Genomic DNA, 25,154 nt, shown 5'->3' with positions numbered 1-25,154 from the left:
ATTGCCCGGCGCATTGAGTTCAAGGCATTATGCCTTGTCTTTAGGGCTCTTCATAGCCAGGGGCCTTCTTTGCTGCAGACGATGTTCTCTTGGTACTCTCCCGCCAGACCCCTCCGCTCTTCCTCCGCCTGTTTGGTGGTTATTCCTAAAATCATGAGAAAGCGGATGGGTGGTCGCTCCTTCAGGTTTACCGCAGCTAAATTGTGGAATGGTCTACCTTTTTCACTGAGAAGTAAGGAGGACCTCTCCTCCTTTAAAAAAGGACTAAAAACTCACCTTTTTCCCAGGTCGCTGTAAAGTCTTTAAAGTAGCATAAGTTTGTGTAGGGCTGATCAAGTCAAGCGCCAGGATACCCTTTGGGTGACAGGTTTTTTTTTGCGCTATACAAGTAGGCCATCAATACAATACAATACAAATGTCAATCTGAGGAGTTTTTTTATCCAAATAATCATTTTCGAGAAGGTTTTATGCTGCTCGAGAGGTATTCTTCTCCAAATTGTGTGTGTTCAACATCACGAGCTTCACCGAACTTCCGCCGGATGTCCGATGACACGTCCGAATGACGTGTTTGCGATCGCACAATCTAGCGGTATCAAGCGGCCAGCTACTAAAATCTCGTGGTGCACGTGGCAAAAGGAGGGTTCCCGGTAAGTCGCTGCTGCATGAGAGAAAACGCAATTTGAAAGCTCAATCAAGGGAAAAACTCCACTCTGTCGCAGTACGCGGAGTTTTCAGTAACTCCGCATTCTACGCAGAGCTACCAAAAATCGGCAAACTCCGTGAGCGGAGCGGAATTTTACCACCCAGGGTTACACCCGAGTCACTGCTTATTCACAGGACTCTGCTACCTGTCGTACAAAGAAGGGGTGTTGCACAGTATACACGCACCCCGCATTAAGTACTGTGGGAGATCTGTGACATCCGTCTAGCCCACCAGCAATTTAGTCTCCCCATTAATCCCATGGGCACACAACTGCACTGTGTATTTCAGCAAGCTGGCAATGTAATACAGTTGCAAGCCTGGAAGGCCCAACCCTCCATCTTTCGGATCCAGTTTCAGCACCTCCATCTTGACTCTGCTTTGCTTGCCTGCCCAAACCAGGAACAGTAGGACATGATTCTGGTCAGTGAATGTGGCTCTCTGGATACTACAGAGTAGATTTTGCATGAGATAGAGGCATCTGGGGAGCAGTACCATTTTGCTCAGCACTACTCTACCCATCACCAACAGGGGCAGTCAATTCTAGAAGTGCACTGAGGCCCTTAGATTTTTCAACTACTCTGCCCATGTTCAGATGATAACGCTGTCCCGGAGAATGTGCAATCTGGATCCCTAGGAAACGGCAGTGAGTCCGTTTCCATTGGAGCCCCAACTTGGAGAGTTCTAATGGGGTCCAGCCCTCCAGGCTCTTCAATGGAAAGGTCATTGTTTTGTGCTTGTTGACGCATAACCCGACGCATCACCAAATTAATCTATAGTCTCCAATAGGCATATTACTGAGCGTTCTGGGTCCATGACATGTATCATTGAGTCGTTCACATAAAGCAAGACAGTGTGGATGTCCCCTCCCACCCAAATGACCCAGACATCCATATCCCTCCACAAGCAGATCGCCAAGGGCTTCATATCCAGAGCAAATAGGAGTGACAACAGTGGACAATCCAGTCTTGTGCCCCTCTGAATCTGCAGGTAGTCAGAGACTACTGACTAGGCCTGGGTGGCCAACTTCTCTCGGTTCACAGAGTTTACCGAGTTTTCTGCACTCCGCACTCCGCTGAGCACACAGAGTGCAGAAAACTCTGCTTTGCGATGTGCAGCAGGGTTTTGTCCCCGCTCGTGATCGCAAACAGTAAGTTTGCGATCGCAAATGGTAAGTTCGCGAGCTGCCGCTACAGTAGAATTTCTACCTGAGCGGTAGGAATTCCAGAACAAACTTCAGTTCGCACTGCACTCCGCTACTCGTGGAACTTCGTGGAGTTTTTTTGTAACTATACAGAGTTCCATGTAGCAAAACTCTGTGAACTACGCCGAGGGTTACTACTGACCTGCTGCAAGCTTGTGTACTGGGCGAGCGCACAGCAGTCACATCAAGGGTAGGAATAAATGCATCACTCCCATCCGGCGCAACATCTCCAAGAGATATTCCCAACTCAGTGTGTCGAATGCCATCTCAACATCCATTGCAACAAGCGCTGCCTACAGAGCAGTATTCCCCTTATAATGCAGCATATGTGATAACTGCCTGAAATTCATGTGGGTCCCATGGCCCGGCATGAAGTCGCACTGGTCTTTGTGTACAAGGTTCGTTGCCACTCTAAGCAGTTTGGTAGCGAGTTTTTTGGCCAGTGTCTTAGTGTCCACTCCTAACTTTGACAGTGGCCTGTAGGAGCTCGGGTCCTGCAGATCTTTATTGTGCTTTGGGAGCATGGTGATCTGTGCTTCCCTCATCGACTGTGGGAGGATTCCCCATTGCAGCACCCTTTAGTAGGTTTTCAGTATGTGAGGAGCCAACAGGTCGGCATACATCTGAAAGTACTTCACTGGTAGTCTGTCCAGACCCAGGGCACGACAATGCGCCATATCTCGTAGAGCCTCCTTTACCTCCTCCACTTGGAATTCCTCCTCCAAATCCCTACTCTTGTCTACTGTTAGACAGGAAAGCACAATTCGTTCCAGGTACTCCTGAGCAGCCGCCAAATGCTCATGCAGCGGCTCGTCATACCCCACTTGCAGATGCCATCACAGGAAGGAATTCACACCCCCCTGGGTTCCCACCATAGACTAGTCCTTATAATGAAGTGATAAGATCAGTGGAGGAGGGTACTCCCTCTTCAGTAGCCATACCAGGAGTTGCCTTGTCTTGTCACCATCCCTGTGGAGGTGTTGTGTGAACACCCTTCTGACATTACAACCCAGTAAATGCCATAACTCCCCAACCCTCCTCTGTGCCATCAAAAACGCGGTCCTCCCCGCCCCACCTGTGTGACCATCAAGTTGGACTCTGGCTTGCTCCTACTCCCCCTCTGCCAGTTCTACCTCCAGTCGTTGCCTGGTGCCACTGACTTTGGAAAGGCATTCACCCTGCACCACTACTTCCAGAACATTCCATTCTATCCCCCTCTGGGACATCAAGTTCCAATTTATGGTGAAGTAACCCACTGATACCTCCCACAATTGCTACTCGATATGGGCATACCCCACTGCTTCCTGGCTGAGGTGCCACAGGGGCACTCTCGGTCGGTCCCCCCATCCCACACTCCAAAAACAATGGTGCATGGTCTCAGAGGAACCTCCCCAATAGGTGCACATCATGCACATTGTCAGCCGCCAAGTCTCCAGTGACCAGGAATCTGTCAAGACGAATATAAGCATAATGGGTTGGGGAATAACAGGTAAATTCCCTTTCAGTGGGATGTGTCTCACGATAGATGTCTTTGAAGCTCACCTGTGCCATGATCTCCTGCAATGTCGAGGTCATGTTGGGTTGTGTGTGTAATCTAGGGGGGAGAGTTTGGCCACTTGTCTATCCAGCATGGAATTAACGTCCCCTGCCCACACAACTGGGACCACCAGATATTTGATACGTTCCTGTTCTAACTGGGTAAAAACCCACCGTTATCTCTGTTGGGGGTGTAAATATTTACATACCGGCCAACTTGAAAAAAATCTCACTGTGTGAGGAGGAGGTTGGAGCCTTATGGGGCGGGGCCTTGTGCTGAGAGGTATCTAGGAGGCACTTTTGAACCCCGCCTGTCCCAAAGCCCTCCCCTCCCCCCAAAAAGCCTGCTGAGACGGGTGACGATATCCTGGGGTGTTTTCACACCCCTTAATGGGCGTCAGCACTTTAAAGCCTCGGAAAGCTAGCTGGAAAAACACTATTTACAGTGGTTTTCAGCTTGTTTTCACTGCCACTGTGTTCCTCACCAGGTGACCATGTGATGGGAGCATATATCGTGTGTCATGCAGTGGCACAGTGTGAGTTGGCAGGTATGCATTTAGGAGACACACCTCCAAGCCATTTAGGGATCCTTATAGAAGCAGACATTTCCCCTCCATCACCACCTCAAACATTCAGGCCTGAAACGAGAGCTGAGGAGCAATCCATATCAACACACCCCATGCATTGTTGGACTACATGATAGAATATAATTGCCACTTCAGTTTCTTATGCAACTTCTGTATCTCACCCTCTGTCAAGGGCATCTCTTGTAGCATTACAATATGTATTCCCTGCCTATGGAGAAATGTCTGAACCCTGTAACGTTTGACATAGGAGATAAGGACTCGCACATTCCATGTTATTAATATAGTGCAATCAGGCATGGCAACTGTGAGTAAGTCCTATCCGACCCAGTTGTCTCTACACCTTGTCCTGTGTCTCCGGGCTTAGCTCCCGACTATGTGACCTCAGCTCCATCACCACAGTGGCAACCTAGATGTTGCTGCTGCACTCATTAACTTGATAAAAATGTCCCTGCATAAACGCATCAAATAAACAACTAATGTCTCCCCAAGGATCCCTACTAGGATGCCTCCCAAAATGCCTATGCTCCTGCAGCAGGAGTGCCTGAGCAGACAAATACCTAACAGAAAAACTTTAAGATCTAATACTCTGTGTAGTATCACAGGGGCAGAGTCAACCTGTGCTAGCCACAACCGTAGCCAACTCTGAGTTCTGCCCGCCCCAGTTCTGCATCCAAATACACACTCCACACACTATTCAATCCATCATAAAACACATTCACAACACTAACAGCGGAAGAAGGAAAAAGGGGAAGGAAGAAAAAGGAGGAAATAAGGGAAGTGAAATAGTGCTTATCATGAACTCACTCACTCAACACACTGTACTCAAAAGCCACAACTCATAGGCTAATCCCCATCTACTCAGCTCTTGCTGCACTGCCAAGCAGGGTGATGAAAAGGAAGCCTATGAAGACATCATGAAAAGTCCTTGAGCACCCCTGCAGAGAGGAGAGTCAGGCAAATACCTGATACACATGCCTCAGCCAGGCAGATGGGCCCCTCAATGCAGCCAGAATAACAGTTCTGTGGCCCTCCACCCATATACGGGAATAAAGGTTACCCCTTCTTGAGCAACCATATAATGTTCCCCTCAAGTCTGAGGAGTCTTCTACGATCTCCAAGCTCCTTTTTCCAGAGGTAGTGGACATCATGACCATCATGACCACCATCAACACCCTCGCCTCAGCTCACTCCACACATCAGATCTCCATGTCCAATGTGCCATCCTGACACACCATAATACGTGCAGCATATTCAGAGGTTGTACTCCCATGGTTCTTACATCTTGTCACTGGTCCAGACTGGTGTATTGTCTGAGTCTAGTTTTGAGATCCTCTGGACTTCGGTGCCGGAATATGACGGTCTCCATGTATCTCGAACCAGTCCAACACAGCTTCTGGGGTGGGGAAGAATGCACCCGGCCATCACGGAGGATCTTCATCTTGGCAGGGTAAAGCAGCATGTATCTGAGTCCCATCACCGCCAATATCTGTTTAACGTCCATCCCCAAATGTTTTCCACAATTGTTGGACTCTCCATGTATAATTTGGAACTTAGGATCCTCGGATTGCCTGGCCACCTGGAGAATGGCATCACTATCTCTTTAGTTGAGAATCTTTGCAGGCCCTCACCAGTGGACATGGCTCTAGTGCTCTTTGCACTCTCTCAACTACAAATAGAGCTGATAACTTTGTGGCAGTGATCATAGCCTTAACCCAGCATTTCAAGACGAGTTCCAGCCCCAGACCCTCCACGAACTGAAGATTGCAAAGCCGCAAGTGCCCCTTTACGGCATAAACTCGAGGTCTAGTTTCAAGAGATCCCCCACTGTGGCACTGACGGTGGAAAAGTTGTTCTGTAGCTTAATGACATTCTGTTTCGTAGCCAGAGAGCATTTCTCCACTTTGCAGAGGTCAACTCAGACCAGGTTGACTTCATGGGAGACTGTGTTAATCTTGGTCTGAACATTCTCAATCAACAGCTCAACGGCGGCCAGTATCTGTGCACCAGTGGGGGCCTGTGGCTCCTGCAAAATTCCCCCTCTATTATCAGGGGCTCCTCTGCACCTGTACCAGGTGCCATAAACCGGTCTATTATGGTCTATTGCGCACTGTTGTGTGGTCTGTCTTGCCCCATCATGTTGCCCCCAGGGGGGAGGAAGGGCCAGGTTCCCAGCAAGCAGCAGTCCACTCCTTGATAACTCTGCTAAAATAGGGGCAGTTGGTAACAGCAAGGGGCACCTCCCAGTGTCCTCAGTGTGGCTGCTGAGGTCAATCTGACAGGGTCAGTCAGTCAGGATTAAGACACTTTACCGCTGCTCCGGCCTCATGCATCAGCAGTGCGTACCGGCTAACCTCCACAATGGGGTCAGCCCTTCTGCCTCGCTCTGTTAGATAGCAGCACATTCAGTGTGCACTGCCTTCCGAGGGCATCGAGGGTCCCCCGAGTCCACGTCTCTATGTAGCCAATGGACTCTGGGTGCCAGTCGATTGATTAGCCTCCAAGGCCAGTGCAATGGATGAGGGGAGTCCCTAAGCAGTCCAGACATGCCTCGACCACCCCAATCAGCCACCAGTCTCTGGGAAGGGTGGCTCCCACAGGCTGGATGATCACCTGCCTTTCACCAGTGTACCAACAGGGGGTGGGGGCCTTCAATCCAGAGTCCTGCCTGAGCAACAGGTCCATGCCCCAGACTCACAGAGGCACTTCACTGGGTCCAGGATACCGCAGCTCCTTTCACACAGCAGTCCTACCAGCCGTTGTAGGAAGCTGGCTCTGTATATACTATACTAAAATGAGGTATAGTGTGAACAGAGTCCAGTGGAACCCCAAAGGTAGGCAGAGGTAAAGGTAGATAGCACCTTATTTGAATTTCTGCTAGTGTGGGCAAGCAGTAAGGCTTTATCAGAGGGTAGTGTAAAACATTTGTTGTACACAGTCAATCAGCAAATGATGTCACACACTCAAAGACTGAACTCAGACAAATTTGATTTGTATGAAAATATTATTTATATTTATTTTCTAGAACCAAGCAAGCCTGGTACAAGTAAGTGTAAATGGTACTTTTCAAGGCAAGTTGAACAATACAAGCAAGCTGAATGAAAATGACTTTGTTACAGCTGTGTAAACACTTTGACTACAGTTAAAATTACTGTTAGATTACTTTGTATTAATTTACAGATTGCTTTATGGGTTACTTTTTCTACTCAGTGTTATATGTCTCGATATCACACTTGGACATTCCCTAGATAAAAGGTAAGTAAAGCAGTTTTTTGTTATTTGAAGTTTTTCAATGTGTCATACAAAACTAACCCCACACAAAATGTTCAAGAAAAGCAGTCAATGCAATCCTATGGTAGAAAATTGAGTTATCGGTTTACAAGTAAGTAGTTATTTGTGGGAGTTGGTATTCTGGGGTTAGAACCAGGGTTCCCTATGGGTCACGGATGTACTCTTGAAACACCCTCCACAGCACTAGGGTGGCCGGGTGCATAGTGCTGAGGCCCAATGTTATCCAATAGGGGATAGGAGTCCTATGGTTGGTGGCTGCTCACAAGCAGGCCACAAGGTTGTGGTAGCAAAGCTCCTGGAATCTGAGCTGGCACCCAAATTACACACGCAGTGGGCACAGGGGCAGCTGGGTGCATGATGCTGGTTTGGCATCAGGTGCCCTATTGATTTCAATGGGGACTCTCCAGTCACAACAAAGACTGCAGGCTCAACGACAAAGATCTTCTGAGGTTACCAACGGTTTGAGAGGTCAGTTGGGATGCCTGGATATGCTGGGACACCATTGTTTGGGCAACCCAAGGCCGTGGGACATCGGTGCAGGGGTGTTTTTAGTCGTCTGGTTTTCTTACCAGCTCCAGACGTGGTCAGAGGATCCTCTAGAAAGAGGCTGCCGGATTCGCTTGGAGATTCGAGGCAAGACAGAGATTACCAGATCTCAGGGCAGAATCGCCAGGGAGACCTCCTTGTGGTGTTGGGCCACTCAAACTCAGGCCGTAGGCGTCGGGTGAAGAGTGGTGCAGACTCACAGATTTGGCCGGATCAAGAGTCTGTGGGTGAGCAAATCCGGTCCTCACAGGAGACAAAGTCTTTGGCTTGGGAGCTAAGACAGGCCCTTTGGGTTCTTGAGGCGGCTGGCTGCAGGACACACCGGGATTTTGCTGGAGCAGGTTCGAGGTGGGGACAGGCCGGTAGGGCTGGGGCCAAGTCACTGGTCGTCCTCCTCTTCTTAGTTTCAGCACAGCTCTTCTGTTCTTCTTCTTGGTCAGTTCTTGTCTGAGGAAGCAAGGTTCAGGGTGTCCCTAAGTACTAGAATTAGTGGTGTTACAGGTAAGTAAAGGTTGAAACCAATTGGTCCCTTCCTTGGGTTGGGTATATACCCTATTACGCCACTCTCTCGTGGGAGCGGAGCACATGCCTCACTCTGGTTGACTGGGTCCCCCCATCTACAAGATGGCTGGGACTGAAATTTGTGCTTCACCTCACCTCCCCCCCTGAGCGGTTGCGTTGGCAAAGGTGGGCACACTTCCCTCCCTCACTAGGTTTTCCCACCAATTCTTTTTCCCAAAGAGGGGGTCAGAACCTGTGGGGGCCAGTTGCTGGAAGCAGCAAGGCCTGGGGAATCTCTCAAAGGCGGCAAGCCTTTGAAGCTTCCCCTTCGTGGACCCTGCCCATCCTGGGGGAGAAGGGTTGGCACCTTGTCCCAGGATGTGCATTGTTTCAGACCCCAAATAGCAGTAGGCTCTCAACATAGGGGTCCATAAACATGTCTGGTGGTGGCAGCTGGCAAGCAGCCACTGAGCCTGGAAACTAGTAATAGGTTGCTTTTCAGGGGGCGTCTCTAAGATGCCCTCTGTGTGCATTTTTCATTAAATCCCACACTGGCATCAGAGTGGGTTTAATGTGCTGAGAAGTTTGATACCAAACTTCCCTGTTTTCAGTAAAGCCATTATGGTGCTGTAGAGTTCGTAATGACAAACTCCCAGTACCATATACTCTTAATGGCATTACTGCAGTCACAATGTCTTAGAATTTGCTTAGACACTGTAGGGGTACAGGGCTCATGCACCTGTAACCTCACCACTGGTCTAGTGCACCCAACTAGAGGGGTGGCTGACCTAGGCCAGGGAGTGGGTTGTAGGCATGGCACAGGGATGTGTGCCATGTTGACTCTTCACTTTGTTCTGCACCAAAACTCTGCACCAAAACATGCAGTCTGCAAAGGCAGTGTGTGTGTGTGTAACAGTACAGGGCCTCTAAGGGTGGCACAATAAGTGCTGCAGCACTTAGAGGTCTTCCCTGGCCACAGTGCCCTTGGTACCTGTGGTGCCATTTACAAGGGACTAACCTGTGGCCAGAGAATGCCAATTGGGTTTTGTTTTCAATGTAGTGTAGGGAAAGAACATAGGCCCTGCGTACCTGTTTGGCAGGAACCCAGGGCACACTCAGTCAAAGTACATCAGCACTTTAGCAAAAAGTGGGGACAACCATGCAAAAAGAGGGCACTTTCTAACACCCGGTCAACCGTCCATGGGTTTAAAAGGCACTCCAGTAACGAGCGACATCTCCGGCTTCCCAGCCGCATTATACAGCTCTCTGTCACTGTCCATGAGGGTCACGCTTGGCTCCCGCAGTGGCCACCTCCGCCTGCCACAGTCATCAGGTTTGCAAGTGATGAGCGGTCTAGAATCTCAAGCCCAGTAGGCCTGCTGCTCGCCCAAGCCGCCTGGAGGCTGCACCGTGACAGGGTGCCTTGCTCTGTGTCTTTCCAGGATGGCTCCCCAGATCCCCAGGCTCCGTCCATGGGCTCCTTTACTCCATGTCAGTACCCCGCAGCAGCCAAGGAGTGCCACTGATGTGAGGGAACAGTCACCCCCAGGTGGCCAACGCCTCCCACTGCAGAGGTAGTCCCCACTGCTCTTTCAGGCCTTGCCGAGGCCGCAGCGTGGCTGGAAGCCAATCGGGGGGCACTAGTCCACGTCCCACAGTGCCAACACCTTGGGCCCCCATGTGCTGCATACGGGCATCTCCCTCTCACTTCAGGGTCCCATAGGAAGTCTGTCTGGTATTCCTCAATCTAAAAAAAACATTGACTAAATGCGAAAATGTTTTTAGGTCTCAAAAACACACTTTACCATGGCACTCAAGGGAACTCCTTGTGCTCATTGTGAAAAGGTAGCATGCTGTACCTCATAGCAAAGTCAGCCAATAATTGAAGTGGGCTGACACATTGCCCTTTGATGCATGCTTGAGTGGGCATGAGGAAAATGTGGATAACACAACCACAGATAAATGGATGAAGTATGGTTGTAAACCCCTACAAGTAACTATGCCATACACATAATTTTAGTACAATCAAGAGGGGAGGGAAGGGGAGGGGAGGGGAGGGGAGGGGAGGGGGAGGGAATAGGAGGGGAGGGGAAGGGGAAGGGAAGTACAATTAAGAGGGGAGGGGAGGGGTAACGGAGGGATAGGGAAGGGAAGGAAAGGAAAAGGGAAGGCAAGGGAAGGGGCAGGGAACCTTTGTTTGTTCCGCATGTAACCGATGCTGTTAGCTTCAGGCTATTGCCAAACGGATGCCTGCAATGATTCAAGAAAGGACAACCTTTCCAGACGTATGTAACAGCATAAAATATCTTTAGCAGATTGTAGAGGATGTGCGGACAAACGAACTCTCGTTACTGCTAAGCATTGTCCCTGAAACAGGTACGTGGCATCATAGATAGTAAATCGATAATAGGGACTGGTATAGCAAGATACCGCTCTCAAAATACTTGAAAAAAAGCAAAGTGTTAAATGTTGCATGAAAATGCCTAGCAACATCTGAATCGACAGAAAACAAAAACAGGAAGTGATGTGGCTAGCTTCTTCCTATCTATGGGGTAGGACCTATGAGGAACAGGAACAACCATGTAGGAATAGTATTTAAAGAGTGTTGCTTGGATTATCACACCTTACACTCCTCACTGTGATAAGGAGTGGGGGAAACAAATAATGTTCATTTAAACTTAATTTATTTATTAATCTACATGCGCTGGCATACTAGTTTTTGAAGTTTCATATACTTAAAAAAATGTCAATAAGTGGCAAAACATAAACACAGAAGCATGAATCTACTTAGTAGTTCTCCTCCCTTTTCTGTGAACTGCCACAATATAATAACAGAACAAAATAAAATGTCTCGGTCAGTCTGAAGATGCTAAAGAAAGGTAACACTTTGCTATGTGTACTGTAAATTTAGCTGATAAAAATGTCAGAAATGGCACACTTACCTCCGAAATAGTCACCTTTTGATATTGATATCAGTGTGGAAGAATCATCGAGTAGAATCACTCCTGCATCAATCAGGTACATCTTTTTTCCAATAGATCCGTTGCGAAAAATGATATCATCCTTTTGGAAAACTTCAAACTTTAGTTCCCCTATAATGGCGTTTATAACATTTGTATCTTTAAACCAAGGAACGCTCCTCACTAGATGATGGCAATTGTGAAACAGCACCTCCTTGTATCAAGAGACAGTGGAAATACATGTTATGGTGCAGCGAAATATAAAATACAACTAATCAACAAATACATTTTGTTTTTCGTCATTTAACTTAGAAGACAATTTGTATCCCACATCTATATAAAGACCATAGTGATTAATGCTCCATAAACCACTAAACAATGGTAAAATTGCACTCATTCCCAAATGTTTTCACTCCCCTTACTTCGTTAGGTGTGACAAAACACCCATCTGTGGGGGAGAACTTTTATCCTCCCAAATATAATTCGTGAAAGAAGAATTCTTTCGTATTTCAATTTTAATCCTTCCACTAGGCAAATTTTCCTAGAAAAGCAACCTGCCCAAATTTTACACATGGGAACACTCAAGCACAAAGATTTTCTCTCTAAACTTAGGCACAGGAGTCCTTCTTTATTGCGTGGCATTCAAAACGTTTACACTACTAACAATATAAATGAGATGGAATTAATATTTTGTCAGTCTAACATTCCAAATAGTAGCAACTGCACTAAGATTCAGAAACTAAGGGGACGATTTAAAGTTTGAGGAAAGAGTTCTCCTTTGCAATCAAGATACAGTACTCTGTCTGCTGACAGGGTATTTAGGGTCAGGAGGTCAGTCAGCTTTCTGACGATGAAATCTCCATTGGCTTTGTCAATGGAAACCTACCTCTGGGGGCCTAATGGAGTACAGGCTGTTGAAGAAAAGCCATCACACCATTCACTCAATTAGAGAGGACTGTCTGATTTACTTTTTTCTGTCCATCGCCACCAGTCAAAATGTGGTGCTGAAGGACAGATTAAAAATACTGACTACTATATGCTGGAAATAGCTAAAACAGCTGAGGGAGTTATGCAAAATACAAATATTTTAAGTAGCTTTCTGAAGGTCAAGTGGTTTTAAACCGATTCATTTGAGTTGGAAGAACCTTACACATTTTGGGACCTAGGAAGCCAAGTAAGTGATTACTTGCTTGATCTCAATGTATTTGTCTTACTTGAAGCAAAATTAGAGAACACCAGTTCCCAAAACCACAGTGGCATGCGGAGAATGAAGTGCTTATTCAATCCAGAGTGCTAAAGTACGTACAACATATTATACATGAAGTATAGTTATTTAAAACAGGCCCTGTGATGAAGGGAAAGCCACTGCAAAGCTCTGCATATATGTGAAATGTGAAAGAACTTCCTTAAAAATGCAGTCTTTCATAAAGCTTGGTTTTGAATGAGTTGCAATTTTGATAACCCAAGCAATAGTCTATAGGTGTGCAAGAAAGTAACGTATCACCACCTCAGAAGAGTGCGTCTCAGGGAAAGATATCATGAATTTCATCCTTGAGGTGGCAGAGGAAGCTGCATTCCTGGAGGGTCCAAAGATAGGGCTTCCTTCAGAAGAAAACTTAAAGAGGTCAACTCACATTAAAGTGAAGGTGGGGAGGTGGGGTCTTTAACCCCTACCGCGCTACCGCGTTTTCCCGCTGTGCGCTGAAAAAAAAAATGGCTTGTTTATGACAAAGCCAGCTCGTCATCCGCGTAGCGCAGGTAACGCCCATGATGAGCTGGCTTTGTCATCAGCACTGAAGGGGTTAATGAGGTTGGCCAGAGTGAGCTATGCCAATGTTGTTTTTTGCCTACTCACATTAGCCCTGTTTTATTGTAATTCAATTTTTGAAAATGTTTACTCATGCATTGCTCGACAGCAACCAAGCAGTTCGAGAGGTTAGCAATAGACCTAAGTGTGATGGAGCAAGGTTTCATACGTATAGAAACTTGCTTGGACTCAGTTCTCTCGAAATAATATATAACTTATTAATCAACATGTTTTGTCTTATTAATATTTGCATTTCACGACATTTATAGTACGATGGGGAAGCTTGTCAATGTGCTTTTACTAACAATAACCCGAGTGTCCTAAAATGGCTGCCGAAAACGCAGGAACTCTTCTGCGCATTCATCTGCCACATCTACGTGGTGTGACGTCTTTCGCTTCTGTTGGGAATTTCTTGCTTCTGTGCACTAATGCCAAGATGGCTGCTTCATGCTCACTCATACGAAAGCACATGCTCCCACTTGTACTAAAACCTGTGTGTTTTGCTTAACTATTAATGCTATAGTATAAATAAAGTAATGGGGTTAGAGTAGACATAAGTGTATACAGTGCATTCATTTATTTTTGTATTCTAATGTGTTTCTCTTTGACTTTATTAATAGCTCTTATTGGGCCTAAGGGTGTCATGAACAGCCATATTGAAACCCGCTCTGCGCATGAGCCGAGAACTCTGAAAGACCTCAAGCAATGACATTGAACTTGTGCCAGTGACTGTCTTTCTGGCAACACGCCTGAGAACCACAAATTCATAACCTGGGAAAGGAAAAGAACTCAAAACTTTGTATATTAAAATGAAATAATATTGATGGGCAGAATAAAAGACATTGGAAAATAAATTATGGGCGGGAACATTGATCAACTAAGTTACATTGACATGACCTCATCGTAGTATGGTGTGAAGACCTCTCCTCGCTTTTCTGACCAATCACTGAAGCGGAACACATAGATTTGCAACATTTAGGGGAGATCCATTGCCCTGGAAATGGTATAACTAAGGTAGGCTTAGTTAGAAAATTGTCCGACTTGTCCGATTATCTGACCTGTCACTGACCCAACATATGCTGTAGGAGATCGAGAGCAGAGGTGCTGGCGGAGCCCTCTGTCAGAAGAATCGGGGTGTTGCTGAGGGAGAATTATCGATTACCCAGTCGGGGTACCTAACTTACGTAGAGAGGGATGCGACGCTGGCATTGCACTAGTGGAGGTTACCTGTCCTGTTCTGCACCTGTCCTTCACCTGTCCTGCCCTGTTGGCCCCTGATTAGTCGAGAGCCCTATCTTTGCCCCAACCCGTGGCCAGGGTTGATCCTCACACCATTCTAGGTAAATATAATCCATGTGGTATGTCCTTGTGCTATTTCCATCTCTCACCCTTCCAGGTACCAATGTCTAAAGGTGTTACTGTGATTTCTTGCAAACTTTATGTCTTATGAATTATATTCTCACTTGTAAAATTTCTGGTCACTGTAATGTGGCCACTGAATCAACAAAACTTGCATAGATAAAGTGTTTAAAACTTCTCCTGAGTCTGTGGTTATTACAGGAAAGGTAAATTATTAAATGCTACCTATTACGTTAACTCCCTTCTCGATTCCTAGGGCTTATAACATAGGTGACAAGGGTTGGCAAGTCATGGTTTACAGGTATAAGTCCTAAAAGGAATCAAGGCTGTAAGTAAAAGCAGGATTACTAGTTCAAAGTGTGAATGTTTAAAGGGCCAAGGTGAGTATGGTAAATTGAGCTGGTGATCCTGCGCGCCATCAGGTGCATGAAGATCAAGCCAGAGCATTAGTCAAGTGTTGGACTGGGTACCAGCCAAAAGGCCTGATTAGCTGGACTAAGGGTCAAATAGACCTGTTATAAAGCTTGGTTGATAAAGAGGTCCCTAGTGAGCACACCATTACTCCGAAAGATTATTGGAATAAAATGGGGGAACAGTAACTGTTTGAGAATGGACTTGAATAAAGCATGAAAACCAGACTAAAACTCTCCCAAAGACATCACTCTCTTTAAGTCTTGCTAGCTGTACAGAGTAGTCCACTATGTCTAGCACAGCTGACAGATCTCATAAGACTAGGCCTGATGTGTCTCCATCACTGTAAGAAATTGAGTTATTAGCTAAAGGTGGTAACTACCCACCTTAAGCAATAAATACAATCCATGTCAGGGTGTACCACTATTGTCCCTATATTTTGTGAGCTTAACACCCTTGTAGATATGGAATAGAGCACATAGGTTTAGAGGCAATGTGTAAAGCGTTTATGCAGTAACAAAGCAACAGTAAAGTTAAAACAAAACATGATAAAAATCGCAAACCAATATGGGAAAATAAAGAATATTTTAATAAATAAGCTAACACACACATGATAAATGCCATAACCAAAATCCAGTAGAGGGAACCAGAGATATTAATTTGTAACCTTTAAGTAAAAAACAGTGGCAAAAAGCATTAAAAGTCAACTGTGGTTAGCTGGTTGAGATACACCAGGATCTATGTGCGATTTAAAGCAGACTGAGATGGAGAGCAGGTCAGATACAGAAGCTGGGTTTGACCGGGTCAGAGGTTTTACCTTGGAATCCAGGGCCAGAATGTTTTGCAAGTCAGTATCCAGTCGTAAACTGGTTACGGACCACTAAATAGGTTGTTTGTAATGTACAAAGACTCTCTAAATTAGTGCTTCCTAAAATTACACACTGAAAAGAAAGAATTGCGACTTCTTATTTTAGCGTTTGGAGCTACCAAATCGCTAAATGCAAATTACAAATTGGGAACCGGAATTTCAATTTACAAAGCATGTGCAATTAGGAAATTTAGGGTCACATCTAAGACCCTTATAATTTGAGAGTCGCAAATTGCTTGCCTGATTAATATTCATGAGGCCGGTGCAATTCGGGCCCCCTTCAAGAATGGCTAGTACTCCCAAGTACGATTGCCCACTGGGGTCAGAAAACCACCATGTCTGTGACTGTTTTTAAAATAAAGCAGTCTTTTTTTAAATGCAGCCCGTTTTCCTCAAAGAAAACAGGATGCATTTTAAAAAGAAAAATGAAACAGAAATGTTGGGACCACTACCTGCTCTTAAAACATATTTTCGCACACACTCACAAAGAGGAAGGGGTCCCCTGGGGACCCCTTCCATTTTGCGAGTGGATTACCACCTACTTGAAGTAGGTGGTAAACTGTGAGTGTTTTGCAAACGCAATGGAGTTTGCAAAACCGTCATACATTTAAGTGAAACTCGTTATTAGGAAGGGATGCCTTCTGCACACCCCTTCCTAATAGTGAGTTGCAAACCCTAATTTGCAAGTCGGTAATAGGTTACTGACGTGCAAAATAGGATTTGTACATGGGGCAGACCAATTTTGCGGTCACAAACAGGCTGATTTTCAATTTTGCGACCGCAAAATGTGGTCGTACATCGGGCCCTTGGGAAAACACTGTTTTTCGCACATGTAAAATGCCATGAATTACAAACAGGTAGTTACCAGGTGCAAGATATAAATGGGATCCCAAAATGCTTTGCAATGTTTCATAATGACTGGAGAAAGGATATTCAGGAAGAGAGTGACTTTGTTTGAATAAACTGATTACAAGTTTAGGTTTATTTTTTATTTTGCATAGTTAATTAAAACCATTGCAATACAATATTACAAGGTTCTTAAAACATCCTTTTTTTAAACCAGTAAAAAGTGAAAGAGTAAGAAATGATTAGAAGGTTTATGCATGATACAGATTTAACAACTAGGGGGCATATTAGCAAGAACCTCGCTAAAATTATCGCCGTTTTAGCGGCAGGAAACATTAATTTAGTATAGCAATATCTACACACACATAACCAGTTTGATTAGTTTACACCTGCTACCTTCTGGTAGCTACCAATCCACTGTGGCTGTAGCATGTGGTATTTCACAAAGTACATTATGTATGGTTTTCCATAATTTTTGGCAGTGTTGTTTAGAATAATCTCCCACATTTATTTTCCAAGCACTCTGGAAGAGTTGGAAAGTACAAAAATCCAATTTATTGCAGTAGCACATTTTCTACAAATGCTTGGCTTTGTAGATGGTACATATATTGAGTATGTATATCATAATTGTAAGAACCAACATTCTTTAAACAAGTAGTATGTAATGCAAAATTTCTGATCATAGCCCTAGTTGCATGATGCCCTGGGAGTACTCATGACTCCTAAGTAATTAGACACTGTGGCCAATATGAGCAGCTATCAGGAGAAGATTCTGGAGATAGCTGGGTGTAAAGTAATTACTATTCACATTTCTACTTATGTGAATAACTTTAATACACTATAAACAGTTACCAGCTGTGTTATTTTTCAGCTGACAGTGCATATTCATTAAAGCCTAGGATTATGACCTCAAGCTTACAACCCCTAGACAAAGGAGCTACATTGTTGCCTAGGGAAACAAAAGCATTATAGAGAGAACATTTGGACTTCTTAAAGCCAGATTTAGATGTCTCCATAGATGTGGGGGTGCTCTAGAATATGAACCTACAATATGTTGTAAGATTAGAGGCTGATGTGCTATGCTATACAACTTATCAATGTACAGGAATCCACCCACAGAGGCAGCAAGTGATTATTCTGAAGAAGCAAATGACCACATTCCCCTTACTTTCCACATCCAAGACCTGATGCTGCACAGCTAATGGATTATGTACACGGTGAGATCATATGACAAGGAGGGAACTTGTAAACATTTTTGGTTAATATAAAGAAAAGCATTCCACCAAATGTTCAAAGTAGCAATCATTCTTTTTTCTGTTTATTCACAGATTGTTGTCCAAAATATTTTTTCCATTTAAACAATTGAATAAAAGAATATCATCTTGACGTGATAATACAAATCCGCCATAGCTCTATTCAGAGTCTCATCGTTGCTGTCCAGCACATGGCCATTGAGTAGAACAGAGTGCTAACAAGTTTGGAGCCACACTGACCGTGAGGGCAACGGTCCTAGCTCACCTGACAGCACCGTGAGGGAAACGGCAGAACCGGGCAGCCACAACCACACGCCGTAGTTCAGGCGAACTACGTCCCCCAGAAGCCCCGGGGGCCGCGCACCACCGTGACGCCGCCACCGTGCCTGGAGGCGCTTAACAGCTCGAGCGCCGAGCAGTCCTGGGGGTGCTAACAAGTTTGGAGCCACACTGACCGTGATGGCAACGGTCCTAGCTCACCTGACAGCGCCGTGAGGGAAACGGCAGAACCGGGCTGCCACAACCACCACCGTAGTTCAGGCGAACTACGTCCCCCAGAAGCCTGGAGGCGCTTAACAGCTCGGAACGCCTCCCGCACCGCGGGACGCGCGCGGGCGCGCCCGGGAGAAGCCCGGGACAAGGGCGGGACAGTCTGTGGCAGTCCGGGGCAGAACGAGGCTGGGCTGGGCCACAAACCCTGTACCGATGAAGTCGGGTTCTACTCTGACCCTACCTATTGAAGACACAGTGAGATTTTATTTTACTCACGTTTGTGATAAATGGTTTTAAATTGCATCGTAACAAATATCTCCTAATTGATAGTGGAGGTGCTATACTATTGAATCAATTGGGGATTGTCTTACTGTAAGTAGTAATATGTCATCCTTAAGTGCTCCACCTGTTCATGGTACTTTGGATAACTACTTAGTAAAAGTGGTTAAGAAGATTAACACTGAAAGACGACAGTCCTTGGGGTTAAGCAGTGAATCCCTGCCATTTACCATGCGTTCCCCTTCCCCAGTCGGCCTGGACCAAGGTGACCGTAGCATTAGTGATAACAATGACCCCCTTGTTTTGAAATTGCCTGAACCTGTTGAGTTGGACTTAGAGGTTTTATCAGACCCTATTGTACAGGATCCTCCAACCCCTGCACCTAGAGTGGTTAGACAATGCAGAAAAACTCAGTTAAAACGCATAGGTACCCGTTCAACAAGAAACAAAGCAGTCACAATGTAGAAAAGGCAGTTGATACATTAGCAGGACCTAGCACCATCAAACTGGATGACGAACAGCTTAACCAACTGGTGGGCCTTATTGATTTAAAGATAAGGGGTATTATAAAACCGTTAGTGGCTAAATTGGACCGCATGTCCGCTGAAATAAAAAGATTGGGGGGTCTCTTGGACAAACATAAGGAGGCACCAGGTGCGCCTGATGGCGCTCCTGGCATAGGTAAGGTCAGCGGTGAAGGTCAGGTCACACCCCTAGTATGTCCTGCAGTACCTATAGAGTCTTTGGCTCCTTTAAACATTCCTGTTCAGGCCCCAAAAGTGACTGGTGCCACTTTGAAGGTCAAAGAGGGAAGGGAGATCAGGCCCTCACCCACAGCCCCCCAAGAAGAGAGAGTTAGCTTTAAATTTACCAGTCGAGGCAAGCCCACATACTATCATTCTGGCGAATGTTCCGAAGATCAAGGAGGGTCAAAATGAACATTGGTCTTTGATAAAAAATAAAACACTCTTCTATCTCTCTAGTAAAACAGATCTGGGAGAATACCTGGAGGATAACATTCTGATGGTTAGAAGGGTCCCTTGGGTGGGCAATACTAAAAAAAGTCTAGAGGGAGACTGTGTGGTCGTAAGCATTAGATCCCCAAGGTTGGTCGAGGACATACTGAGACAGGCGGGGGCATCCAGAATCGAAAAAGATTATGTAAATCTTCTCCCGCTAGGCTTCTTTTATCCACCACATCAAACCAGGCAATTAAATAGCAATTTAAGTAAAAGGAGACTGCCCTATGAGTTTGCGGTCCCTGTTTTAAATAGATTTGATACTTTTTCGAATCTGGGCGACAATGAATGACTAGGTAGCCAAAAAACCAATCTTGCTCCTCTTGTCGTGTCCACTGTCCCTGAAGCCACGACAACGGTAGAATCCACAGGATCCAGGGATTTCAATACATCCATAATGGCAGAAACTCCAGGCTATCAAGACCGCTCTTTAAAAATAATGACCTGGAATGTAGCTGGTCTTAAAAATAGGATGGATGATCCAACATGGAGAGAGTCCATTAGTATGTATGATATAATTGGCCTTCAGGAGACGTGGGACATGGGTGACATCTTGAGCCTGGATGGTTACGCGTGTTACCACATTCCTGCGGTCAAATCTAACATGGGGAGGGCGAAGGGTGGCTTGGTTATCCTAATTGCAGCCACTATTCAAGGGGTACACACTCAGTTAGATACCGGTTCACGGAATATCCTGGCTGTAAAAATTTGTTTGAGTGGGGTGGGAAGGATTTCAATCGTTAATTTTTATAACTCGTATGAAAGAGTTACCACGACCGAGCACCTGGGTATATTAAATTTGTTTTTGGAAAATTATAAGGAGACAAATGATAGCCATTGTTTTCTCGTAGTTATGGGAGACTTCAATATCCATGGATGTCCAGACGAGTGTCCGTCCTTAGATCTATTCGGCCCTGTCGAACAGGGAGATGTCCATTTTGAACATTCTGATCAGGGCGGTCTTCTCGAGATAATTCTGGCAGACAATGGTTTGATGCTCCCAACATTGCGGGACAAGGAGATACCCACATTTAAGGGGAATGGTTGTCATTCATTCATTCATTGATAATATCTTTATTAGTTTAACACTGGGGGATAGGATTCTTGAATATTCGCCCGCGTGGTCACACTTCAGTGACCACAATCCAGTAGTTCTGAGTCTGTCGGATCTGGTCATGAAGTCTATGACAGCGCTAAATAGAATGGACAAATCAGACATTCGCCCGACAGATCAGGCCCGCAGACTCAGATGGAGCAGGGTTATACCGGGAGACTTCCATTCTAACCTATTATCCACAGTAGGTTCTGAGTTGGAAACCTGTCTGAACCTGGAGGCAGAGAATGAGTAAGTTTTAGCGGCTTACTCAATTATCTGTGCCCAGGTTTCTTTAGATCTTAGTCAAACAGGGAAAGCTAAGGTGCCGGCTGATCAAGGCTGGTTTGATCACAATTGTTCAGCAGCTAATCAAAAATTAAAAGCTGCCTTAAATTGCAAACCAGTGAACAGGGCCATGGTGGCCCTATTAAGGAAAAGCTATAAAAGAGCCCTGGACACAAGAAGATGGGAGATTAGGGTAGCTGCCTGGGAAGATCTAACCTCAGTTGACGTGCTCAGAAATAGTGCCAAATTCTGGGCCGTCGTTAACAAACCTTTTTTTCAGGACTCCTGTAATGACCTTTTAGATTGTGGTATCCAGGAACAGGCGTGGTGCTCTCATTTTAAGTCAGTCGATGAAGGGGGAAATACTGGGGAGGGGACTACAGTGACCCCTTCCCTAAATCTCTATACTTTAAAGGTATCTGAGCTAGAGGTAACAGAGGCGATCGGGAAGATGACCAGTAATAAGGCTCCGGGTCCCGATGGCGTCCCTGCCGACCTCTTCAAATCTGATGTCAAGACATGGGCTAGAATTTTAGTCAATGTTTTTAATAGGGTTTCTATGGCAGATATTCCGGACACTTGGTCCAAATCTGTCATAGTACCGATTTTTAAGAAAGGAAATAGGCGGGATCCAAGTTGTTACCGCCCCATTTCCCTTATCGACGCCGCATTAAAGTGCAAGGGTGAGTGGTCCTTGGTAAATTAACAACTTGGTTGGAGGACACAGAAACCCTTTCATGTTTACAATACGGGTTCAGGAAAGGTCGAGGCACAGTAGATCAGTTCAGTGCCTCAACCTTTATCTGTTAATAGGGAAATACACTATCGCTAAACGGGGCACCTTGTATTTGGCATTTATGGACCTTTCCTCGGCCTTTGATCGGGTGAATAGGCCCAAGCTCTGGGAACTGCTCCTCAAGTTAGGAGTTGACAAAAATATTGTGTATTTTCTTGCTGACCTACACAGGGACTTTACAGCCACAGTTAGGTACGACCGTCTGGGAAATAGCATAGGCAAAATCGCGATCATTAATGGTGTAAGGCAGGGCTGTATCTTGGCCCCCTTACTTTTTACTTTATACATTAATGAACTAGGGGTCGCCCTAACTGAGGCATGTAAAGACTTACCAAGGGCCGGTAAATTCCCCATTCCGGCATTATTGTATGCCGACGACGCTGCATTAATAGCACGTACAGCTGTGGGGTTGCAATGCCTTTTAAATTCATTTTCTAGTTTTATGAAGGGACTGAATCTAAGTGTTAATTTACTAAATCTCATGTAATGATTGTGGGGAATAAACCAAAAAAAATTAAGACAATGATTTGCGAAGAAAATGTTTTTTCCAGGTTGACAAGATTTCCCTATCTGGGGGTAATTTTTGATGATAATTCTACCTGGTTACCCCAGTTAGTTGCAAAACGAAATGCTTTCGCCAGGTCTATTCTGGCAGTACGGGATTTTGCTCGTAAATTGGGTGTGAAGCCTATGCAGGCAGTGTTGAAAATCTATGATGCTAAATGCACTGCTATAGCGATGTATGGTGCAGACTTGTGGGGGTTAAAAAATGTTAAGGCCTTGCAGGTGATTGAGGATAATTTTTTGAAATCCTTGCTATGTGTTCCTCAGTCTACCCAGGGATATATCATTCATCAAGAGTGTGGGGTTGATTACCTGGAGGTTCGTATTGCTTTAGCACCGCTATTGAAGTGGATCTCTATATGGCTGAACCCTGAATTGGAGCTGAACCATGACATTTTGAGGGACTGTCTCTCTTTGGATCATGGTCAATCTATTCCCTGGCTGATTTATATTAAAAAACTGGCAGCTAAATTGGGTCGACCGGAATTATATCATTCCCCGGATAAACTGTTGAAAGGGGACATCAAATGGGTGAAATATACATTTAAACACTTGGCCTCTCTGGATAGAGAAGAAAAAGAACATGTAAACCATCTGTTAGGGCTCATCAAATGTTAATCAGTATCAATGGCATAAAACCCTACTTGAGTGTCGTCAACAATATGCACCATCGATTTTTATTGACTAAATTTAGACTGAACAAATTCCACCTTCTCCTTACTGATCGTTCAGGATAGACTAAAGACTCGGAGCTGGAGATTTGTTCTTGTGACGGTTTCTCAATTAAAGACACCATGCATTTTTTCTTTTTTTGTAAACATTTGTGTCCAATTCGTAAAAAATGTATCATTCCCCTTATCAAGGACAAGGGCTTCAGACAAGTTAAACCTGCCCTTTTTTATCTACAGTAGTTGTCTACCACATGGGAGATCTTCAATGTAGCAAATTTGTAACCATTGCTTTAAGACTGAAGAGGAAAATTAACTGGATAGATTGCACATAGTGGTATTCATAGGCCTAGGATTAATAATTTGGTTTAATTTCTCTTTTTAAAATTGGCTTTTGTCGGCTTTTATCCTTTTTATCATCATATTTATTATATACATTTTATGTGCATATGATTTTGCTGTGATAAGGCTTGTCAATTAATGTCTTATTATTTAACCAATGTCTTGACCTCGATGAATTTTGTAGTACACTTTTATGGTTTTTGCAACAAACCGAATAAAGTATTTTGACTGATTGACTGAGTAGAACAGAGGGCAGTCCTTACTTGTCTTTCCTTATGCTGACTTCTATTTCTCCTAAATATAGCAGCCTCAAAAGCTGACATACTGCTAAAACTTGAGCCCTACACTGATTTCCCAACAGACCTTCTTGGCCTATTTATGCAATAGCAGTGTGCGCACTTACTTTTTACTTTCAAATACTTTATTTCAGTCAAAGACCTTAAAAGCAAGTTATTCAACATACAATTTACAACGTTGTATGAATAACAACACATCAAATAGTTATGACAAACAACATATTAAAATTAATTAAAATTCACATGTAGGACAAAAATAGTAAAGTGCCTAATGAATGCATTTGGGTGAAGACAATAGAAGGCTTACCATACAAAATTGCACATTGTACATAGTTCATTGAATACCTTTTTACAAGTTGTAGGCTAGCTCATCAATAATAAAGATTAAGTTATAAAAGAGTTTAAGCTTCAGTAGAAAAGGGGATTTGAATCCTTCTGGCCCCAGCCAATGAAGTAGAATATAATTTATTTATACATAACAATTGCTAAAAAAAATAATAATAATACAGACAATATATTCAGGAAGAGCCAAGAGAAAGGACCTTGAATCTAATAGGCCAGACACTTTCAATATATTTTGCAATTGAAAATAAAATGTAAGGTGTAGTATCCAACCTACAAATTCTCAGTGTGACCCAGGATTGATGTGTTCCCAACGTTTGACAAAGGGGCACAATCCAGCATTTACTTTGGTTAGAGAAATAAGAGATGTTCATCAGATTCTTCCGCGTGTGTACATGCAGGGCAGGATTTGATACCTTCAGTGGGGCCCCTCCACTTGGCAGTAAAACTTGCGAGTGGAAGGACACCTAAAATGAATCTTACATAGAGGGCTTTAGTAAAAGGAGGGTCAATCTTATCCATATGAGGTTCAAACCCGGGTGTTGGTTTTATCTCCAGGAAGCTATTTGTGTGTGAGCCAAATTTTCATGAATTGGTCATTTTTCCTCTCTTTGTTCTCCCAAAAGAGGGTCTTCACCATTTTAGTAGAGGAAGAGGTAATGGACACTGTATGAGTCAAGAAAACAGCCCAAACCAGAGAGATTAACACCTGCTTTCCGTACTTTAACCACAGCAGTGTCACTATTACTATTTGCCTTTCCAAAATATCTCTCAAACCAACGCTTTAGGGTTCCAACTCAGAAGTCAACCAAACCCTCAGGCAACATAAGATTAGTTTGAGTTTCACTTTGGGGATAATAGAGTGCATGTTCAAATCATGTTTAAAGCATAATGGAGTACTTTGGGGGAATCCGAGAGATTCCTTCATGAATATATTTCCAGCCACTCCTAATGCATCAATATTACAGAAACCACAAAGTTCTGCTCCATAGGTATTGGCCGCCTGTGGTAAACCGCCACTGCTTGGGCTCACCAGATTTTTAAAATGGGAGAAACAGGCTGGAGAGTGGTATTTATTTGCAAATGTCAGTGTAGCTTCCCCCCTTGTG

General features: G+C 44.6%; 1 protein-coding gene across 3 annotated transcripts in view; it reads right to left on the bottom strand.

Moving 5' to 3' along the window:
* Positions 1–25,154, bottom strand: part of LOC144761612 (potassium/sodium hyperpolarization-activated cyclic nucleotide-gated channel 2-like) — a 2,245,815-nt gene that overhangs the window by 176,612 nt on the left and 2,044,049 nt on the right. Inside the window, exon 9 of one of the 3 annotated variants that reach the window (XM_078646916.1) lies at positions 11,320–11,536. The exons of 1 other annotated variant lie outside the window; for it this stretch is intronic. In XM_078646916.1, coding sequence (XP_078503042.1) covers positions 11,320–11,536 — 217 coding nt within the window. Of the gene's footprint in view, positions 1–11,304; positions 11,537–25,154 lie in introns of all 3 variants that reach the window. One more of the 3 variants, XM_078646915.1, reaches the window with a different exon arrangement.

The sequence above is a fragment of the Lissotriton helveticus genome, chromosome 6, assembly GCF_964261635.1.
Source record: "Lissotriton helveticus chromosome 6, aLisHel1.1, whole genome shotgun sequence".
Lineage (NCBI taxonomy): Eukaryota > Metazoa > Chordata > Amphibia > Caudata > Salamandridae > Lissotriton > Lissotriton helveticus.
This window is presented reverse-complemented; position numbering and strand designations above follow the sequence as displayed.